At 34.2% G+C, this 24,739-nt stretch overlaps 1 protein-coding gene across 10 annotated transcripts in view; it reads left to right on the top strand.

Annotated features, from left to right (window-relative positions):
- Positions 1–24,739, top strand: part of LOC132698809 (tyrosine-protein phosphatase Lar) — a 1,212,853-nt gene that overhangs the window by 992,434 nt on the left and 195,680 nt on the right. For 9 of the 10 annotated variants that reach the window (XM_060665109.1, XM_060665108.1, XM_060665111.1 and 6 more), the window contains one exon: positions 16,062–16,100. The exons of the other annotated variant lie outside the window; for it this stretch is intronic. In XM_060665109.1, the coding sequence (XP_060521092.1) occupies positions 16,062–16,100 (39 nt within the window). The remainder of the gene's footprint in view (positions 1–16,061; positions 16,101–24,739) is intronic. 10 annotated transcript variants of the gene reach the window in all.

Here is a 24,739-nt window from a genome sequence, read left to right on the forward strand (position 1 = left end):
TGGCTGTTATTTTCACCAATATCTCTCTGTTGATTTACCTACGTCTTTCTCTTGTTTTTTAATCTTAATAGAGCCCTGTTGGCTAATAGTTTTATCATGGCCAACTAATATTATAGCAATGGTCATAGACACAGGGAAGGATAAATATTGGAAAAGTAAAAATAAAGCAAAAAGTATTAAAAAGGGGTATACGACATACTGAATAATAGTTGTACTTTCAGGAAAAATAGCACTATATAAATGATGTGCCATTTAAGGAAATCGAGATTTTTTATTTTAAAATGATCCAAATATATTTTCAACACTCTGTAGTATCTACCTTCAAAACTAATTTCGCTGTCGTAATTTTTTTGCAAGTGTGACAACTAGTATTTTTTTTAGAAAAAACAGCATATCGGAAAAACTACTAGCTTTGGTTATGTATTATTATTAGTCAAAAAGTTGAAGAATTTCAAAGCATATTAAAAATAAAATTTGAGCCACCTTGTATACTGAAAGTAATTTGAAATTGTACATCATAACAATCTTTACAAGTTTTGTATTTAACATTTTTTCATACCCTACCAAAACCAAACACCCATCACCGTGTCGTTTTGAAGATCGTTTTGGAACCTTCCGTAAAGTTCCTATTTCCTTCTGTTGGTAGCATCTTCGAGAACGGCAAGTACTCTCTGTCGCTGAGGTTGAGTGGTGTAAACGGCTCTGATAACAGGTTGATAACATTCGTTTTTGCTGTGTTTGTAAGAACACTTTCTAAGTGTCATTATCAAGTCCGTTATGCCCCTACCTCCCTCCTGGCGTGGAAGTGTTACTCGGCATTTAGAAGATGGGGGGGGGTGATATTATTTGTTGTCGTTAATTATTTAGCAATAGAATACTTAGTAATAACTATATAGCTACTCGTGGTCTTACCGAACATCAATTATTTTAAATCATGTAACCAATATAATAACCATAGCTCATTAAGTGTTCGTAGATTCCACAGTTTTCACTTTCTAACATCTATTTGACCATAACCATAATTACTAGAAACAAAATCGACGTAAATACATCTTGAACTTTTTCTATTTTTAATAACGATCCTTGTCATCGTAGCGCGGCACCAGTGGCTTTTCGATCGATAATGCATAGTTTGCCTCGCGACGTTTGTTCCCGTAGGTTATATTATCTTCGGCCGTGATTAGATATTCCGCGATGCTTTATACAGTACCGGCATCATTAAACATCACTCAATACATGTTCGGAATTCGATTTGGTTTAATTTGGGGGCTCACGGGCCTGCTGTTGCTAAAACGCGCCGGTATAATTGGAAAGATAATTAGATATATGAAAGATTATGCATAACTTGGCGGAGAAGGCCCCCGGAAATTTCAAAGAACCAATTAAACTTTGATAACTCCTGCCCCGGGGGCGAGTTTTCGCCTCGTAAACTTGCGCGAGCGACTTTTTGTCTCGGCGTCGCAACGCTTAAACGTTCTTTGGGCGGAGAGTAAAACCCCCGGTCAAACTAAAGTTAGCATGTGTCCCATTTTGGCTACTATTGAAAGGATAGGAACATACGACCTCGCTACTTTTTCGTAAAACTAAAAGTGCCGCTATCAATCAACTTATACCAAACGTAAAATAACTTTTCTATTAATTTTGTTCTATTGCGATTAAACTTTTATGTTTGTACTCAAAAATATTTAAAAAATGTTTTGTGATACATAGAAGGTGTGTAGAAAAATTGAGTGTACCAAAAACTGACGCTCAGAGGATTTTGCCGAGCACCTGACACTATTTTGACTTGTTTCCTGATAAGACGAATGTTTTTTTTTTAAGTACATTTTTAATCGCCACCATTCAGGCATTGGCCTACAGATAATCAGCATATAATGTTCGAAAGGGAACAACAAAATTATGTTTTATTTTGAATTTTTGAATGAGTATCTAGGGCAAGTACGTAGCTATAAATCCCAGAAGAAGTTATTCCAGAACTGCTCGAAAATATTCCCTTAAGCCAACGTAATGTTTACGTTAAGTAAGTCTCTTACCTGCTCTTTATTCAAAGATGAACAGGTACCAAGAGGCACGTTAGTTTTTTACTGTAATACTATTTACAAATCTTCTGGATTCTCCCTGCATTCGTTGTTTAAAAATCAAACTTGCTGACGGTTCGCCAATCATTCTGTTGACTTCTTCAAAGCTTGATTGAAACTTGCTCGCATTCTACTCTGTACCCGCTTATGTATTGTTTGGTGGGTGCGGAGCTAAAGGAGAGGCATGACTGTTTCCCATATTGGTGTTTTCTATGGATGCTCAGACTTTTCTTTGGTAGAAGAATTGATTACATGCAAGACTTTTAATTTTATCAAATAACATTTGATGTTCCGTTTCATGATTGCGTGATGATGTTTTTTTTTATTTGCTGGAATCCCAAACGGAATTTTGCCTCTGACTTGGATGAAAGGTGTTAACAGATTTTCAGACAAGTGGTACATGTTGCTTAAAAGTTACATTTCCTGAGAACTTTTGATATGTAGTCATTGATGATGTATATGTAAAGAAGGAAAACAGTGGTAAGTGTGGGTTTGCGTTCAAACTCTTAAGAAAGTTGTGATGAAGTGTATTTTGCAATTAGATTATATAGGAAGAGCAGATGTAAGGTGTTTTAATTCTGCATTCAGTGACTCGGGTTGAGATAGTTTTACGTCTCTGTAAACAAGAGAGTTTATAACCGATGATTTTTGGTCCCCATAGTGATGCGACCATGTATAGGTTTTTTGTAATCAGAATGATCCAACGTTTGGTCTGATTTTCTATTGATAAGAATATCTAAGAATGGGAGATTATTATTAGTATCTAGTTCAATGGTAAACCGTATGTTTGGGTGTCAAGAGTTTAAATGGCTAAGAAAGTCCCGTAAGGATTAATGACCAAGTAACAAAAGTATAATTCACGTAGCGATTTCGTAATTTTGGTTTTAGATGGAAGGTGTCGGCTTCCTTCCGGGTGACTGGTGATAATGAAGAACCCATAGCTGTTCCCGAGGTTTGTTCATAAATTTTACCGTTACAAGAAAAATGTGTTTCAACAAGCAGAATATCAACTTGGCTCAAAGAATATGAAAGTGTCTTAAGACTACGACAAATTAACTCATCCTGCTTAAAAAAGGAATTTAGACCGGCAGATAATGGGACTAATGAGTTTTAAAGGAAACCTGAGGGTTCCAGCTACTGATTGATAATTGATACCATGAATCTGTTGCAAATGTGTCGTCAAAGTTGAAAAATATGTCCAAATATGCAAGAAATCTAACATACTCATTTTACTCATTGTAAGCCATAGTAATAAGTAATAGTAATGTAATTTTACAATATCTTATTTTCGAGACCCATAACCCTAATTGTCATGACTTGCAGGATTCACTAGAAAGGAAGGAACCATGAGACATGGCATAGAAAGTGTTTAAGAATGGTGATTCAAAGTGACTTCGCAGGGAAGTGCATGCGACATATGAAAGTAATCATTTACATTTAAAAATATTGACAAGCGTAGTTGCATTAAAGAAGGCCAAGGATTGGATTGGTGGAATGGAGACAAGAACATTTATCTCAAATTCATCAATTTTGCGTAGAAAAAGGAAATATATATTATTCAGATGAAACTTGGTTCGACACCCATGACACTATAAAGAAAGTGTTACAAAATTCTTCATCGAACTGCATTTTAAAAGTACCTGCATCTAAAGGAAAAAGAATAACTCTTTTATACTGTGGCTCAAGGGAAAATACATTGAACACCCACCAGGCAGTTTACTCAATAACCGTATGATAGTTATCACAGCTTTTTAGTTCAAAAAGTACCAGCGATCAGCAGCAAAAATGAGGTATGGCAAGAGTTACTTAGCCAGGATGAAGATACTTGCACAAAAAAACAACTACTTGAAATTTTAATAACCAAATTGTGTAATGAAATTTATTTCGGGTCAAAAAAATCTGGTACATACCCCTTAAAGCTTATTACTGCGATTTGAGTCTTATAGAAATCAGATGAGCCGAGTTATAAAAAAAAGATATATAAATATAAAGATAAAGAATGCGTTAATCATGTATTTGAGGTGGAAAATAATTATAAAAAACTTGGGATAACGTAAAACCATTAATTATATCCTTGGATGATAATGATTGCTCAGATACGACTTTTCTGATGACTAATATTATTAATTATGTATTTATTATATACGTAATTACAGTTATACAGTACGCAATATAACCAAATTTATTAATATATTTTGCGTTTTGCTTTCTTTAATACCAGTCCTACTATATTACTTCGCATTTGCCGTGTTGCCAGTTTTGCAATTAATTTCAAACGGTATTCGAAAAATCATAAAACCAATTTTTATTTCTTTTATATTTCGGGAAAAAAGAAATTAAAAACTGCTCCTTTATCGTCTAACGAACACGCGAATATTATCGATCCACTATTATTGGACGAGATAATTCGTTTACGGTTGAACGATAATTCGAAAACCGTCTATATACCCTATAAACAAATTACATGGAGGAAATGAAGTTAGCCGACACGAATCCGATCCTATTTCGATTTCGAACCGATCTGCGACCGGTTTTTGTTCCCGGAATTTTTAAATAAAAAATATTACATTGCTTCCTCTCGGGAAGCAAAACAATCAATCACAGTTTGTTCGGGAATTTGGCGCGATGAATTGAAACGACAGACGCGACGCCACGTTGCCAACTCGGCCGAGGACATACGCATTAGTTATACTATCGATCGAGGCTTGTTGGAGGACATAGAACATTTAAAAATACTCTAGCATTGGCTAACGATAGTATATCCAAAGAAAACCAAACAGGTGGTTGATAAAACGGCCAAAGAAGTATGAATTGAAATTCACGGAGTGAGTTGAAGGGGTGATTCAACCATTCAGTTGGTTAACTTAAAATCAAAATTAAAAAACTTCCACAGCGATATCAACTACCACCTCTAACAAAACTTAATAGCTTAAAATGAAAAACAAGATGACAATTTGATAATTTTAGTAACACATTTATCCTTGGTAAACGTTGTTAAATTGTAAATTTTATGTGAATCACAAAGGTTTTGTAATCATAGCCTTTTACATGTACAATAAGTCCAAGATGGTTAAATTAGAAAAGAAATGAGAAATTCTCATTCTCATTCTCATCACTCATCTCATCAAGATACGCCAAAGAACCGAAATACGCCGATTTCATTTTGATTTTTTTCTAGTGTTGTTTAAAGATATTAAAATATAAAGGTCAATTTCTCGTTTACCTATGAGAAGCTCCTTTTATTTCTCAATAATAACTAGAATTAGAAAATTTTAAATGGAATTTGTTTGCAACAAGAAAAAGTTCTATGACATTTATTGGTGCATTTGATTTTGCTTAAAACACATTGACACATTTTATTTTGGCATTGTTTCTAGCAATCACATTTTCTTGCAAGTCTTGCTTGGACTGTCGCGTCGAAAAGGACGTTGACGGAACATTTTCCGCAGGTGTAAATTCACTTTCAAACAGTTGTAAGAGATCAAAGAATTATGTATACATTCACATACATACAGAAATGGCTACAGCCATAATATTTTTAGGCGCAGCGCGGACTTTGTCTTCATCAGGAATTTGAATAATCACATTTTGCCCAACAGTAACCAAGGAAAACTGCTTTATAGTATAACTTAACATCGTATCTGCTTTTTTATCCATGCGCACTCGCAGTTCTATCTCTCTCTATTAATGCCGCCTTGACATTAAGTTTTCTGAAGGCAAGTAAAATATGTTACATGACAAATTGACAAAACTACCCATAATCTGAATACCAATACATATTATAAAATAGGTTTTGACGAATTAACTTACCCGACATGGTCGACGTCTTCGGTGGTACTTAAATTGTTTTCTAAATCCGCCTTTTCAGGTTGTCATCAGCGTCATTTTGTTTAGTTCGAAATATGCCATCTTCAGTAAATGCAATTTTTATCTATATTTTGTGTAGTTCTTTGAATACCTTTGTGGTAGGATCTATTTTCCTTCACCTGTACAAATCGTAAACCCTCAGACCATTTAGCCAAATTGTTTTTAATTATCCAAGTAACTATATATCATGAATTTCTTGATTTCCTCTTCCCACGGATCATTGACACTCCATTGTTTGCGGGCGATTTTATCTTCGAACATGTTCACTAAGGTAACAATTACATTTACGAAATCCCTGCCATTATCATTATAGAGTAAACATTGGGCTCAATTAAATTGTTTGCTACTTATTCAGGGTTAAGGATCCAAGAAATACAAATTTGGTAAGCTGATCTTGATAATTTAATATAAACTTAATGATTCTTTTCTTTTCATAATTTATCTATATTTTCTTTTTGCAATTCTTCATCAATATGTAATGATAAGTCAGAGTCCCTAAGGAGTTCTTTGAATACCTTCGTGGTGGGATCTATTTTCCTTCATCTGTACAAATCGTAAACGAATGTCTTGAATTGCTCTTCCCACAGATCATTGACACTCCATTGTTTGCGGGCAATTTTGGCATGAAGTGTATTTTGTGATGGAACGCTTAATATCTTTAATGTGGAAATTATTAGAAAGAAGGGCAAAGGGGTGTTTTAATTATGGGTTCAATGACTAGGGCTGAGATAGTTTTTCGGCTCTGTAAAGAAGAGAGTTGATAACCGATGAGTTTTGGACCGGATGGTGATGTGACTATGCATTAAGGTATCCGTCTGTGTACGTAAGTTTTCTGTAAACGCAATGAGTTAAGGTTAGATCTGATTTTCTATTGATAAGAATATCTAAGTTATATTATATATTAGTTTCTATTTCAATGGTAAAACGTATGTTAAGGTGTTAAAATGTCTAAGAAAATCTACTTGGGATTCCTGACCATGAGGCCAAATAACAAAAGTATCATTGACGTAGCCTTTCCATAATTTTGGTTTTAGATGAAAGGTGTCGAGAGCTTTCTTCTCAAATGCTTCCTTAAATATATTCGTGATGACTGGTGACAGTGGAGAACCCATCGCTGTTCTCGACGTCTGTTCAAAAATTTGACCTTTATAAGAAAAATATGTTCCAGACAAGAATTTTTCAATTAAGGTGAAAAAGTTTGGTTTCAGATTCGCGGATTTCATTATATTTGAAATGATGGTGAGAGTTTCAGGAATTGGAGAATAGAAAAAATAGAAGAAAGTTTTTGCTAGAGAATATGTTGGAGAACCAATTGTGCTGACAATAGGTCGAAGGGATTGGGATAGATTTAAGGTTGCGTTTCATAGATGACGTAGACGTAGAAGTTGGCGATATGATCCGTCTGTAAGAATATCTTTCATCATTTCCTGATATTCATTTGTGTTCATTCATTCAAGCTTTGCAATATTAGCTTTAGGCAGTTTTGTTTTTTTAAGTATTTTTGCGGTTTCAAATCGAATTTCATTAGCTGTTGATGATTTCCTCTTTTGGGATAATACGTGGGGCAAGGACAAAGTTGGAATCTTTTGAAAGAACTGATTTTTCCGTTTCCGAGAGTTGGTTTATCACAGTGTTTGGTTCTTGAGAAGAGTTTGATGGTGTCCCTAGTGTTGACTTTAATTTTTCAAATTTCTGAATGTGATTTTGGGTAGAAGGTAAGCGGAGATTTAAAGCTTTGTCATGAATCATGTTTGAAAGGGTGTCGAACTCGGATGGAGACAAGATAGAAGGAATTTCTAGATGTAGAGACATTTATTGATTAGGTCTATTTCCTTACGGGTACGATGAACTCTTTCTCGAAGTAAAACGAAACTAGATTTTCAAAGAATTTCATAAGTGGACGAGGTTTTGACATGATGGGATATTTTAAGAAAATTGGGGATGACGTTAGCCAGAATGTGTATGCCTGGACCGACATCATCTTTCCGGATTTATTTTTAGTGCTTTTTTATGTTCTTTAAGAAAATAATAGATTTATTACTTAATACAGATTTTTTTGTTTTGTATAGGCTTTTTAAAATCGCTCGTTATTCTGCCTCACCTTGTATTTCAAGTGATGCAGACCAACTGAACTAGCAAGGTTCGACCTGAACGAACATCTACGACCTTCCTCGATTCGGTAGGTTCTCCTGCTTTGACCCTCACAAACTTACCGACAATCAACGGAACCTTGCAAACCACGCACCACAAACTGGTACTTTATGGTACTTGTGACATGAAACCTCAAATTTCAGAGACTTTGGAGGAAACTAATCACACAATCTATCGCTTCTCCTTTCCATCTTTTAGATTTGAGCTAGTTAAGTTAGAATTTTAATTGAACGAAACAGTGTAACAATACCCGAAAGCGTCCGAACTGATTATCGTGGAAACAATCATTTTGGAACGGTGCAAAATTTACTTGGTCGATCTGAAAAAAAAAACGGAAAATTACTGGACTCGGCAACAGGGTCGGAGCCTCGCCCCGTATGAAATATGATCCTTAAATTGTCCACGTCCAACCGAACAGATCGTCCATTTACTGACCGCGTGGACTGACCCCGTGTCCATTTCATTTATCAAACGACGGTGATATGTGAATAGAAATATATATTTATTTATAAACCCCCCTCGTGAATGCTTCTTACATCCAGCCACGGTTGCCGTGAATAAAAATGGCGCGATTAACGTGTCAAAAGCCGACGGGGTCGTTTATTTAAGCGTTTTCCGTCGGATCCGTATCATATGGGGGGGGGGAGAGTTAATATTTCGGGAGATTAATAACGTTCAGTTTTTTGTGATGCCACACCGAAAGTTATCGAATAATGAAATTTCGAAAATTAACTTGCCAAACTTTCCTGTCGGCTTCCGTTCCATTAATAATAACGGGCAGACACGTGAGGTGATTTTAGTCGAGCGACACGAATCGGATTGATCGATTAATTACAATACGACGACATTGAAAACCAAAAAAAATACCGTGTGTTCTCGTCGTCTCTCGATATAGTGGCTTAAGCCGAATCCACGTGTAAAAAATACACGACGCCGCGTGGCACCACAGCGGTTTCAGTTGACTAATTGCGGCAGGTATTACCAAAATTTACCAAATTTGACAACGTTGTTTCTAGTGTTAAGGGACTGACTTAGTCCTAACCAAGATAACTAAGTCTACTACTTTTCATCTCTTAATTTTTTTTCATATTTTGCTTCGTTTTATAATAATATTTGAGACCAATTCGAATAAAAATAATATTTATCAACCTGCAACAAGGTGTTATTCGAATGTGTATTTTATATCTATCTGTCTAATATTGAAGTTGCATAACATCAATCGCTATACGAATACCGAGATGGCCAATATGCACTTTATTTATGGACTTGCTGATGACAATGCATTACACGGCTGTGTACTGAAAAACTTCCTAATGGTATTGCACTTGATAGAAAATTTTCCGAAAGCATTCATCGACGCCTTCATGAAGCACAATAAAACTAAGTGGGGGAACATGAAGGCCAAAACAGCAAGAACTGTAGAGCTGGAAAAGGATGTGCTGAACATGAATGTAAGTAATGGAACTGTTGTGCAAATTCTCAAGAACAATTTGTTATATCCACTCCATATCAAACTCGTTCAATCACTCCTTCAGATGATTTTTGTTCACGCATTGTGTCAACGGGTTTTTACGCATAATGGTTGAACGAAGAAGCACGTTTTGCAAGAAATGTAATAAGAAATTTTCATAATAACCATTTATGGTGCTCAGTTCCGTTCATGTTGAATGCTTGGATTGGGATGGTGGGTGACTGCCTAACTGGACCGGTGTTTCTACGATGAAGACTTACCGAAATGATGTTTCGCAACTTTTTGTCACACACGTTTCATGGATTTCTGGAGATTGGCAATTAGAAATGTCATGTGGTTTATACACGATGGCACACCAGCGCATTTTAGTCATAAGTTTTTGACACTAGGATACGGAATTCGATGGACTGGACCAGGTAGACCTCAATTATGACCTGCACGATCCCCGAATGTCAACCCTCTGGATTTTTTCCTGTTGGGGGCGCCTAAAGTACTTGGTTTACTTTACTCCTGTGGAAAATTTAGAAGAAATGAAATTATTACTTCCTGCAATTCAATTAGAAACAACAGTTATTGTGTGTAACCGAGATCCCGGTCTTCTGGTGCGAGCTAGTGATCTATTGCGGCACCCTGGGAATTTCGGCCTTTAGTTTTAAGGACTGTAGGATCACTCACATGTGCTCTGTGAATCGAATCAAATCTAAAAACATTATGAAAAAATTACTCTGTAATTTTGAAACCCGTAGTTTCCGGATCTACATTTATGGGAACTTTTTTCATTTAATGATCTGATGAATCGTCTCCTCAAATATTATCGCGTCTTTTTTAAACACCCTATATATAAGGTGAATCAATCGAGTCCAATCCAGCAACTACCTACCTCTTTCCCCGCACCGCTGTTAGTACTATTGAGAGGCAAAACTGAACAATTTAAATTTAGTGGTTTATCATTTTCGAAAACTATACTAGTAACATTAGAAAACTACATAAATATTAAATGCTTTAATTTGTTACTTTTTAAAAAAAATATTGGAAAGATATAAGAACAATATGTTGAAACATTTCCGCTTATTTTCCTTTGTAATTACTTTGGTAAAATGGTTCGGGTTTACTTTTATTGAATGCTTTCTACATTATAAAACATATGATATTTGTATTGGATATTTGATTGGATTCAGGATATTTCGGCTGAAAAACATTTTAATCGTCAATTTACTTTGCCAATAAGGCTTGAGGTCTCATGCTAGAGTTGGCAACAAATTACTTTTTCTAGTTGTTTTTGGCGGTAGTTGCTTGCTTATCCAGCGAAATTTTGTGCCAGTTTATAGTCTAAAAGCTGAAAATGTAATATCATTTACGGAAAAGCTAATTTTCGGACTCCATCGGTAGGTACAAACATTACATTCTCTAAAACGGAACTTAAAGTCAGTGAAGCTGCAAGTTTTCCAGAAATTTTCGGGGGCATTGGTGCAAACACTGAACCTTTTTGAAATATTTCGTGTATCGTTTTTATTTGATAACTTATCCAAAATTTAAAAACTATATCTTAATATAATTTTTGTATAAAATTCACTGCAAAGATAAATAATCGAAACTTTTCGCGACTAATTTAATGTCAATATTTATTTTAACAATACTTATTTATTTAATTAATTACTAATTTAATTATTTATAATTTATTTATACCCCGTATATTTTTTTTATTGTTGCTTTGTTGATTGATGGTCTTGTTCCGGCTAATCTAATTCAAAACATCCAAACATATGATACCCATTTAAAATGAGATCCAAATTAATATATTTTTTCAAAAAAATAAATTTACTTCTTTTGTTGCAATAAGCATCGTTCATCCATTGAAAACTCAGTAAATATAAATTACCTTAAAACTCAAATCATCTACGAACTTACCTTTTAATTAGTTCTTACTAGTTAATTATAAAATTAGTTAACTTTGTTTTATAAGACTCTATTAACTTTAAAAACAATTTAAAAAGAACGAAGAATTTTTAATGGTCATCCTCAAAGTGATTTTACGCTGTTGTATTTTTTTTACATAATTTAAAATTATTTTGATTAGATTTTTAAAGATTTTAGAATTTTCTTAGCCAAAGGGGCATTTCTTTAAAGTAATCGTAATCAAGTGCGAGCTAATAATCTGACTTCACTATAAAGAAATATTAGAAATAGTTGATAGAGTATATAAAGAGACTATACTGGCTATCCTGTAATAAAACGTGTTCTATAAAAAGCTCTGATTATCAAAAAGTAAAGTAATTCTGTTTGTGTTATATAAAAAGTTACGCACAATTGAATTCGAATAAAGTAGCAACTTAAATTTCAATAAACCTCCATTTTTCAAGTGGACTTCAAATAATTTAATAATATCAAACAGCAATCCCTTGCCGAAAACTTTACTTGAAATCTATTAATAAAAAATAGGCGTTGCGCCTTAGGGGACATTATATCCCCAATACTCCTAGCTAGCAAATTAATTACACCACGGGAACTCTTTACATTTCTCTTTCTATGTCGCAGTTCTCAGCGCAGAATGCAAAACGATTTAGCACAGGCGACTGCGACAATAATTGTACCTTCTTTCCGTCATTATTATCTGCCATAGGGAACGCCTGTGGCGCTTTCAGTATCAACTTTTATTTCCTCCAGCCCCAAAATTACCTGCTATACCATTCGTAGCATGATGAATGAGATCGGCCGAGATAGATTTATGATCCTTGCGTCTTAAAATATGCGGCCTCGGAAACCAAACGCTTCCACGCAGAGGAAAAAAGGCCCGATGATAAAGTTTGATAAAAGGAAATGTAAAGAAATGTAAAAGAGGAGCTTCTGCTTCGGGTGGTGATTTTTTACTTTTTCCCGGATCAAATAACCATATATTACTGGACGCGATGAATGGGTTTGGTTTCGGTCTGGGTGTTTCATTTTGCCCTAAGATAAAACTATGCGGGATATCTACTTTTTTTTTGGTTTTTATGAATTCCGAAACTTTTGTAAAATGTTTAGCTAAATTCCTTCTATAGTAAAGTTAATGTTTCGAAGTGAAATGTTAAATGTCCCCAATCTTTAAAATGGCCGCAAATGAAGAACATATTTTTAACGAAATGTTTGTACTGTCGTCATAGCTATTAAATAACCTATTCCTCGAGGTTGAAAGTTTAGGCATTAATTCACAACTTAGGATTTACACCCATATATCATATATTTTTAAAAAATGTTATTTTGCTTTAAATGTAATATATCTCATGGGCACTATCTAGGATGAAATGCATATCACAAAAGAGCTTTGCGACTCTCTTGTTTTATCACATTTACCACATAATTGTGGCATAGTGTACAGACTCCTAAAGAACTCGGAAGATGCAGAATTCATGAAATAGATTTATTTATAAGATTAATTCCAATCTCCTCCTTCTTATTTATGTAACAAAATTTCCTTTCGAACTGATGTTCAACTTCAAAATTTGCACAAAGGTACATGAACATTACCTAAACATAAAAACTATTTTTTTCAGAATATTGTTATTTGTCATCAGATAAACGCACTATCATTTGTTTTAACTGACTCGTTTTTTATATTTCAAAAGAAGCTAAAGAAATCTCTGTTAGAAGTTCAATGATTGATTTATTTTTACATTTTGCTTAAGTGGAAACAACATATAAGATCTATTCTTTCTCTTTTTGATCTTCCCTTTTCTGTAGTAATTAACATTGTACAGTTTTTAATTTTCTATTAATATATTTTTTCTTCATTATTGAAACAAACTGCCGTTGTTTTAGTAAACTAAGTTTTGTTAGTAATATTAAGAATTTTCACCTTGTTGGTAAAACAGTACGGAATGTGAACCGTAAACATTATTTTTATATAAAATTAATTGAATTTAATTAATTTGTTTCCTTTTTATCGATTATTATTCAAACATGAATAAGATATTTTACTCAATATTTTAATTGGTTCAAATGTGTTGTATAAAGTTTATTTATTTAGCAAGAAAAACGTTTTAAGGTAATTTGTTGTTTGTAAAATATTCACTTGACAATTTTATTTTCATTAGTTTTGCCATTACGATACAATTACCATATTGTATTGAATAACGTCTTCATAAATCTGAAAATTAGAAATAAGTTTATTAATGGTATGACGCAGATTTTGTAAACTGTTTTTTTGGAAAGGAGGTTCAACCCTATTTCCCAATAGTTGAATGTTTTAACAGGATCAGATGCAATTAATATATTGTTAAATAATAGTTAAACATTTTGTTTAGCAGTTGCAAGAGAGAAGTGTAAATATTTTGAATTTTTTGAATTAATTTTCACAATTTAGGGGTATGCGACTCTCACTTCGGGTTTCTTGTTGTTATTGTGTTATGTAGCTCCCCAATGTTTTTTGTCATGAAAGTTATGTGGATTTGTTTAACGGAGATTTCCGCTGTCGAAATGGGGGCAGAATCATCTCATCATTAATCTCGCGCACCATCTCGGCTGATCCCCTAATCTATGTCTCCCGGGATTTATGTCTTTCTCCGTCTGTCCTGCGTCCTTCTTCCTTCTTTGGAAGTGGCGTTCGATGACGCGGGCCGCGAAACAAATCCATGAAAAGAGTGGAACGTGGATGTCAAGTTTTGTTGCACCTTTTTACTCTTATAAACATAAATGTGAACTCTCCTTATAACTATTTATATTTTTATGGTCCCTGGAATTTCGATCCACGAGGATTGTGGTAGTCTTAATTAAACTCGTTGATTACCGGGACTGTTCTTAACTACGAGCACCGTATCCTAGAGTAAATAAATTTCGAGACTTTGCTATTAAAATTGCTTCCCAATTTAATTAAAGCGAATACCCCGCGTTTTTCGTTTTTCGCAGTACCAGGAATATTTTTAATTTAATTATAAAAAGTTTATAATAAGTTTCAGCCTATGACCGTGTTTGTACTTGGACGTTTCAAATCATGTTTTCAGGTAATTTCTATTTATATTTAAATTATATTTTCTCATTATTCGCCAAGGTTTCGTCGCGCTAAATTCATTGTTATTGTCTTTTTGTCGTTTCCTCGCCTTCTCCGTTTCTTCTTTCCGCTTTTTCTGTGCAGCTTTTTTTAAGCCGCTGAATAATTCCTCCTTGGAATTTTGGAGGCAATACGATCGGGCGATTATGTAAATTTTTTAGTCGACGAACCTTCGAGAAAACGCTCACCAAGCAACGATTTTTAAATGAAAACGCGTTTTCATTTAAGTAATCCACAATAAGATACGCATCACATTTTCGAGTAAATCGTCGGCTAAATTGAATTTTAGTTTAATTTTTGTAACGGCAAATTCGTCTTTTCGGCAATCACATTCGAATCTTAAGTACAAATGACGTCATCTTATTTGAAGTTAAATCATATTTTTAATATCATTTTGGAAGTTGGAACTTCCTGAATATAATGCGGCATGAAGATCTGCAAAAAAAATACAAACTTCATATTCGTAGAGTGCGTTCCAAGACATCCGTCACACAAACGAAAAGTGTCAGTGTCAGTGAGAATATTTTTAGTACTTTACAGCTATTATATATACCAAATAATAAGCTAAAGCTTATTTTGCCTTATTCTATAATATGCTATATTGCCTTGAGCATTAAGAGACAATTTTAATGACTTCTAAGAGTTGAAATTGGTCACCTGTCAATTGCTTATAAATATATCAAAATTATTTAGTTTTGCTTTATTTGTTTACCAATACTAATAAGCAATGTCCAACAGCATAGAATACTAGTTTCATATTTTTCATTTTTGGCAATAAGATTAGTTATTCAATCAATATGGTGATCAGTGATTTCGAAACGGTTATTTTATAACTCTATTATTGTATGTCGTTGAAATTGTCTTTTAATGACCAATTTAACTATTAAGTGATATATAGGGCATTCACTTTCAATAATCGAGTAAATTTACAAAATTATAAAATATTGCTCGCTTAAAAACTTCCTAACTACCTCAAACTTCAATGTTTAATTTCGCATGTCTGTTCCTGTCCAGAAAAATCTAAAACGCTCTGCATTTGTAACAATCATATAATTAGGTAGTTTGAAAAGTTGTAGTTCAAATTTGAAAACAAACTTTTGACGCGAAGAAGCGACTTTTTGGTTGATAATCCCGCTGTGAACTCTGTGGATTTGTTATTGAAAAACTATAATTACTCATAATTTTATTTTTTTGTATTATACTAAAGTCTATTGGGATATTTTAAGGATATCGGTACTTCCGTTTATACCGAAAATTTATATCAACGGTAAGAACTTGAAAAAGAAGAAATTAAATGTTGTAATAATTGTTTGGTTTTATGAGTTTATCTGAGAGAAGAGCAGTAGCCCCTTATTTTTACATAAACGATATGTTTTATCAAATTTTATCAATACTATTGCGTCGGCCTGCTGTTGGTATGTCTGCGAGTTCATTCACAAGTTAGTTATTTAATCCATACTTCGTATTACAGGTAACTATTCGGATTTTCCTTACATCCAGTATTTAACACGTAAGTCTTGTATGTTCGAGGACTCTGGTATACCGGGCGACAACGGATGTTGTTACCCCACGGAGTTTTTTCAACAGTTTTTGTAATAAAAACTGCAAATTACTCTTATTCTGTATTTTATCGTTTTTGCATTTAATAGCAATGTATCTCTAAGCACAATTTTTCAGTCAATAACTTGTAGTCAACAATATAATACCACACCTGCATTCGTTCACAAAGCGGTGGTGTTAGGGTCAATTCTCCTCTTTAGAAATGTTGTTTATGAAATGAAAAGAAAGCACAATATTACAACTCGCTGTAACTTCTGAGAGAGTATTAACCCACGGGTCGAATTTGAGTGCTACTCAAAACTTTGGAGTACCACGCATTTATAATTTGCGAACGGATAAAAAATAACTGGAATTATATTACTTATAAAATTTGTTTTTCATAAAAAAGTCGCACATATTTTTAAAATTTACTGCTTATATCTTTACGTTGTGTAATTATTCTACTTGTATATTTACGTCAAGAGTGTTTCCTCTATTTTTAGAAATAAAAAAGCTTATAAATATTATAAATGTTATTAAGGATACTTACGAACCTTTATGTTGGTTTACTGCTATCGGTAAGTTACCTCATAGCTTAGATAGCTTTCTAATTTAATTGATTGTGCATCTGTTTATATTTTGTAAAATTCGATAAAGTTCAAGTCGTCCCCAGGGCTACATTATTTAAGCTCTCCAAAGCTTCCGAAATGGTTTTCCAGATAGCTATTACCATTCCTTTTATTTATTTATCTAGGGGTCAGATTTTTCCTCCGAATTTACGGAAATTTAATGATAAAATGCGGGAAACAATTGGGTGGTAACAACCTCCGTCGTCACCGTTATACTTAAAGTCCCCAAGGACTCGAGACTTTTGCCATTCAACGACTCATTTGTGGATCCAGAACATTCTAATCAGTTTTTTGTTTATCTTGCAAGTTTAATGCGATTTACAGTGTTTGTAGATTCAACGCAATGCAACATGGGACGTGACGTTAACAAGCCGCCATTCTTTTGAGCATAAATTTCGTTTGTAGCGATTGTATATAATTTACGGGGCACAATTTTCGAATTGGACCCCCTCGTTTAGATTTACAACGTTCGTTAATGTCTTTTTTATGGATTATTTACGATACTAGTTATACTTAATCACGCATACAAGGGTCGATCACGCCACTCAAGGAAAGCCCGGTGGTTAGAATAATTAAAAAAGAAAATACACGTGTCCAGAGTTCGTGGGTCTCTTTTAAAGCGATTGATAGGGGTGGCACTTATGCTAATGACGTTTAATTTCGGCCTCGATGCGAAACTTTTCAGATTAATGAGAATCCGAGGGAAATCGGAATTATATTGATAACACAACTAATTCGTTAAAATAGAGTTTAATCTGATTAAAACGGGGCTGAGGGTGGGAAGGGGAGAAGGTGACGGTGCCAAAACGGGGTGAATGATAAATTACCGACTTATTTGGATGTCGTTAACCCCCTTTTATGGCGCGGAGCTTGATTTTGTGTTTTGATTCGTAATGTGGATGATAGATATACTCCAGGTTATAGAGAATATTAGCTAATAGTACATTGAAAACATGACGGGCTTTTGTAACCTTATTTTTGTTTTTTTTTTTCGCTCGTTGATTCCGAATTTTTAACTTCAACTCTTACCCAAGTAAGAAACCCAACCAGGTAGGCATTTTCGAAAAATTGTGGAAAAAGTCATCAACCACGTGGAAATCGGTATATTTTCGAGTCTTTTACTTATTCCAATTTTTGACAGCTAAGTGAGAGCTGTTAAAAGACTCACCTTTGTCTTCTTTGCTTCTAAACTAGAAAAACCTAAAGACAAGATCTGGAAATCTATTATTATTATTAAGGGATGTCAGCCTTAGTTTATTGACTACTTTTAACAAATATGTACCTCTGACATACGTACATGGTGGGCAAATAAACGCGGTAGTGGTAAAAAGGTAACGATTAAACTGACCAAAAAAAATACTGGAAATAATTTTCGAGTTCATAACTATATCGCTAAGGGGCGTTATAACTGTAGCCAAGTAAAAAGATTTTTTACTAAATAATGTTGTATAATATGTTATATAATATGTCGTACAATACTCTTAAGTTACTATATTTTTGATACGTTTGGTATTGTCTACTGGGGAAATTCAAGCAAGTCCTGTTCAGTTTTTTTTTCTTAAAAAAATTATTAAATGTATAGCTAAAACAGATATCACATCCTGCAAAAAATATTTTGAAACATTGTATGTTGACAGCAACCAACATGATTTCTACAACGGTCGGTCTGTTATGGAGAATGGTTAATGGTAGAGATGTCAGCGTTGTTTAACAGACTCATATTGCAGGGGAGGCTTCTAGACCTTTATTTGCTTGATAGAAACGTGTATGTTGCAACTAATAGAATAAGATCGGCTTGCTTGAATGAAACTTCTGCTGCTCCGAAGGGTTAAATGATATAGGAACTTCTTTTCTGGATTCTCACAGTACGCTGATGACCTGAAGATTTCTACTATCATTAAACAGATATTCTGAGTACTGCACTCTGAATCGACTCCACTGAATTATTGATAAATGTCACTACATAGTCTTTTCTGAGCTCTCTCGAAGCATCCTAATTTGAATTTAAAGTTCAACAATATACAATTAAATCGTTTTAAAGTTGTTAAAGACTTAGGAGTTATTCCCAACTCTAAATTGTTGTTCGAGTGCAATGTAGAGGCTAGTCATGGTTTTAAGAACCCAGCTTCTTTAATTAAATTATATTGCAGTATAGTAAGAAGTGTTTCGGAGCATTCAACATTTTGGAGTCCTATGTATTACTTAGCTTTTTTGGTTTTCACTGTGTTAGCTTTTTTTTCCAAGCAAACTGTTCTAAACTGATAGTCTACTCCAGGTGTCGGCAACATATGCCCGTGCATTTGGTTATTTCAAGTGACTCACTTTGTTTTCGAAATTAAAGTATAGATATATAATTTTTTTCCCACAAAATTTTTGTTGCAAAGTGTGACCTAGTGAAATAAATATTAACATTAAAAAAAATGCAATGAACAAACAAAAAGGAAAAAATTCAAGATGTGTGCACAGAAAAGTATAGGTGTATCGAAAGCGGTAAATCGTAACGGATATGTACTTTATGTACAAATATAATTACCGCCGGCGACACTTTTCTCCAAATAATAAAGATGTGAGTTAAATGACAACAATCAGGCTACGTTTGCCAGCTTTGTTGCAGCTCTTAGCATTGGTACCAACGAAAAACCATTTACAGACTGCGAGTTTTTGGAAATCGCATTCGTAAACTGTTTCGAACACTTCTTCAATGCATTCACAAATAAAAAACAAATAATTGAGAGAATCAGCTAGAACAGAACAACGTCGCGGTGCTCAAAGTATGAGAGGAAAAACTGTTTAATTTGTAAAACTAATGGAAAATGGACTGCCGTTCACTTTTATCGTTTCATTATATCATATATGAAGAAAATTTATTTGCAAAGGCATCTTCATAACAACTTAAGGATATGATGGAATAAGTTATTAAGATCGTAAACATAATAATAACGCGATCAGCATTAATACACAGGCGTATTAAAGCTTTTTTGGAGGAAATTGAATCGTAATATGAAGATTTGTTATTACCTTCTGGTTAATTTGAGGCAAAGTTCTTAATAGATTTGTAGATCGGTGAAAATGATCTCGAACTCATTGATGAACAATGGTTTTTTAAGACTTTTGTTCTTAACATACATGATTTCAAACTACAACCCCAAGGAAATAACCACACAATTTTGAAAATGGAATGGAAGAGTTTTACTTCAAAATTGATATTATTTGAAACTAAAACAATTCATTTCTTTCTTTTGTTAAAAACAGAACATTAAAAAGATAATATCGCAATCTAAATATGTTCGAAAGTTGGATTTGGGCCATTAAAAGTGAATATGAAAGTCGGTTTCAAGGCCTTAAGAAATATGGAGAAATGTTTACATTTATCATAAAGCATAATTTCAACATGTTGGGCATCACTTTCTACATGGTTTTCATTATTTTAAAAAATTGTCCACATGCGGGTCCACTTATAAATGTGAGCAAATATTTTCACAAAAAAAAATTATTTTAAACAAAAACAGAAGCAGGTTAACTACTGAAAATTCAGATGCTTTTGTTCAACTTAAAACTACTAACTATAAACCAGACTTGACTAAATTGACATCACAAGTTCAACATCAGGGGAGCCATTGGTATCGTAAAGAAAGTTTATTCAACTATGTTTGTAATTATTTTCTTAATAAAATATATCTTATTATTAACTAAAATGCTGTTTTAATACTTGCATTGATTTTGACAAGCGGCCAAAATAGGTTGCCGATCCCTAGTCTACTCCCTTCGTTCTCATCTCATCTTGTGTCCTCTTCCTTTTCTGATTTCACAAATTTCTTGAATTGCTGCTTCTTTTTGGAAATTATTTCAGAATTTTCACACAATGAGAAGAAAAATCAAGTCCTGTTATTTGTTGCTATTACAGATAAACTTTATAATAACCCTTTGTTTATAATGCATTTGAATGATACTTCGTGTTGAAACGTAGGACTCATTTTTTTTCACTTGTTCAAAAAACCAACAAACGCTTGTGACCATTTATCGTTTTCTGGACTATAAGTGGTTTTATGTTGAATTTGTTTATCCGGATTCTTCAAAATTGAAAACTGTGGATGTTCATATCCGCTGCTAAGTGAGGACAAAAGCTCCAATTTTACACAAATTACGTCCTTTTCCGACTTATTTATCCGACAATAGTGTGGGGTTCGTGCCACGAAGTAGGCGGCATTTTGGTAAAAGGGACCTGGAAAACGAACGAGCATTTGACTCTAGCAACAACAACAGCAACAAATATTTACCTTTGCGAGTTCAAAGAGCATTGTGTCGAGTTAATAATGTAAAGGGCGGCGGTTTCAATTTAACATATTGCCGGGTCCGGGCGCTTTGCCCCCTTCTCCGCCGCCTCGTAAAACCGGCGCGTACAGGTGGCGTTGTTGTAGAGACCGCAGAGCTTTTACCTAAATTATGGTTAGTGTGAAGCCGCCCTTCGGGCGAAAACAAATCCCAGAATTAATTGTTAATTAAATTGCCGCCCGCGCCCCGTAAAAAATTCCACGACAAAAACGTCACGGTATGATACGCACGCTTCGTGACGTTGCTTATACGAGACCATTTGTAATATACGGGGTGGACCTTATAGATAAGGGCACCAAGGTGTTATGTTGAAGAAGGGTATCAATCTTATTCTTCGTTTTCCTGTTCTTCTTGTTCCCTATGCATCTTGCAAATTGAATATGAGGATGTTATTCTATGCCTGATGGAATATAGTGGCCTCTGATGCTCCATGATGAATGCTATTCCCTTCCAGACTCTGACCACAATAATGCAAGACAGAAAATAGAGGGTATCCAATAGGACTAGAATAGACTAGCAGAGATTAGGGAATCTTTAAGGAATGGCAGAGCCCCGGGACCATGAAATATCCCTGGAGAACTTGTAAAAAACGGAAGCGAAAAACTAGATCATGCCTTATGAAATCGATTCCAAAGGTGCCTAAACACCTCGGAAGTGCCAGAAAAATGGAAAATGTCTTACTTGTTAACCATACACAAAACAGGGGACAAGAGCATTTGTGAGAATTATCGGCGTATGGCGTTTAAAAGTTCCAAACGGGCTTTAGAGTAGGAAAATCCTAGAAAACAAAACGGCATTTAGCCAAGAAGTTGACCTCTTGTTTGTCGATATGCAAAAAGCATGTACCAGCGTACCGCTAGTAAAACTTTGGATTGACTTACAACAGAGCAACGTTAACGTACAAATAATAAAAGCAGTGAACACATTAAACCAGGAGTTACCAAAAGCAAGGTTGTCGCGTATCTCCGACGCCATCTAATATTTGTTTAGAAAATACACTAAAGACCTTCAGAAGAAGAAGAAGACCGAAATTGCTGCAACATGGGAATACCAATAGATGACGATTATACAGTGGATACTAGGATGATCAAGTTGTTGCACAAAACATGGATGACAACGAATATATGACACGCAAGCTGATTGAGGAGTGTGACAAATGGGGTCTAGAAGTCAACATCGATAAGACCGAGTATATGTCCAATGGAGGGCAACAACGAGATCTACGGCTAGCAACGGAACAAACAATTGCATTGCAGATGCTAATATCTAAGAATGAAACTCTCCCAAGACAAAACACTCTACGAAACGAAATCTGAGAGAAAAGTTCAAGGAAAAAGAGCAATTTAAAAGAAATTGCGGATACAAATAACTAGAAGTATTTAGATGAAGCATAAAATTTCACTTTTTTTCAAAATTCAGAAGGATCTCATGATATAGGTGACAGACTATCATCGAACTATAAACTATTGAATGACAATCATGTATTTAATTCGCAATGATTAAAATATAAAATTAAACATAATAAAACAAACCCAAGAAACTTTAATGTGAAAACAAGTGCGAACATTTAAAGTAATGTTCAATTTTTCGTCTATTATGCTGTGAACACAAGTAATAATTTTGCGAAAATGATAAAAAATTCGTTTCCCGTAGGTATCAGCAGCATTGTATCGATATTTCCTTAACTGGATACCAATATTGATCGTTTTATGGGTATGGTATGACTATTGATTTATTATTAGCTTTTTCTGACTATAATTACAATTATCAAAACAAATAGAAGGGATTGAAAAGAGAAAATTAGCAAATTTAATGGCATTATACCATACAGGGTGATATGCTTAAAAAATGGCAGAATTAAAACATAAAATGATACATAAAAGCAACACTATGCAATGAAGGATACCATCAAAAATGCATTTTGCTTAAATTTACCCTGCAAATAAGAGATCAAAGTTGCAAATGTGTATCTAGAATGGTCCTCAAGAAAGATTTATTTTCATTAAAGCTCTTGGCACATAATTGCGATGACCATCAACAATAGGCACTTGTCTGCTTCATTGAGCGAGAGTTTTTGACAACGTCAAGCAATATTTTATCAAGAACACGCAAAAATGATTTGATTATAAAAACGCAACTGATTTAATCATTTAGTGTACCACGGATACATCCTGTAGCCATTGCCATTTAACATCTACGTCGAAAAGATATTTCAACTTGTTTCGGATGATAAAGCCAAGGAAATTAGAAACAAATTAGATACAGTAATTCTGGATTGAAGACTTATAGCACTTGTTAAGTAGGATAAATGATGTTGGGCAGTAGTGTGGGCTAGAGATCAAAATTCATGAAAATCAAATACACAAGCACATAAAGAGTGGGAGTGCAGATATCTTGAAATTGTGATTAACAAATGGGACTGGGATTGTGACAAAGAAGTGAAAGCACAAATTGCATTGGCCCAAACGACATTTTCTTAAGTTAAAAATATACTCTAGCCCCTGGATCTTCGCTTACGGGAAGAATTAAAATTTTCAATAAAGGTAAAAACTCTTATGTCTTAACACAAGTGTCAAATAAGCAAGTTCTGAAAAAAGACACTCAGCCTCTATAATATTTAAAACTGAGTATCCCGCTATAACGTTCGAAATCTTCCGATTTTTAATCTCCACTCCTCCCTATCTCCCCATAAGTCTTCCTCCTCTCGATTTCCTCTTTATCGATTCCCTCTCTTCAGCTTTTGTGTGGCCTTCCTCGTTTTCTTCGTCTTTGTTGGTTTCAATTTAAGATTTTCATGAGTATTCGTTGTTGTGGTATTCTTTGGACAGGTCCATACCACACAATTGTTGTTGAGTATCCGCTCGTCTGGATACTCCGGCTGAACTCCAAATCCCCATCTCCGTGGCTATTGTGTTCTTTGTGTTGCCAAACTGCAGCACTATAAGTTATTATGCGTTTCACGATTGAATTGCAGATCCCTTTTTTGTTATTTATATATATGTTTTTGTCCCATAATATACTGCTTAATATGGAAATTGAATTCCGCAAGAATTTTGTTAACTACGCAAAAATAAATAAATCCATGAGTACTTTCTACTGACTTAATGTAATTAGCAAAACAGACAGTAGCGATTGTGGTAAATCATTGATGTGAGAAAAATTAGCACTATTTAATACCGTACAAGTACACAGCATGTTTCATTAAATTAACTAAAAATTATACACGCCAAGAATGTCCACACAAAAATATTTATGAAAAGCTGTTATTATCTAAGAGTTTACCGAAATGTAGGGTGCTTTGAAAACTGCATTTAGTTTGAAATGATTTTGGCAACAATGACAAACCATAAATCTTGCTACCAAATAGGTAGACGTTCTCCAACTAAATACAATACTATTTTAGACAAAGCTCCCCCTATATGTGCTTATTTGTGTACTACTTTGTTTCACTGACTTATTATCCACTACATTCAAAATAGCGAATTGTTTAAATAATCGAAAAACTACTTAATTAATAGTAATTCCAAATCAGAATATGCTCTTTGATGGGTATTTATACGGGCCTTAGTACTCGGCCTATCCATGATCCTTGCCGATGTTATTGGCACTTAATCTTCAATAATTTCACTTCATCATTCATTTTTTTCTA

This window comes from Cylas formicarius, unplaced genomic scaffold, assembly GCF_029955315.1.
Source record: "Cylas formicarius isolate icCylForm1 unplaced genomic scaffold, icCylForm1.1 PGA_scaffold_2__14_contigs__length_35257938, whole genome shotgun sequence".
NCBI classification, from domain to species: Eukaryota; Metazoa; Arthropoda; class Insecta; order Coleoptera; family Brentidae; genus Cylas; species Cylas formicarius.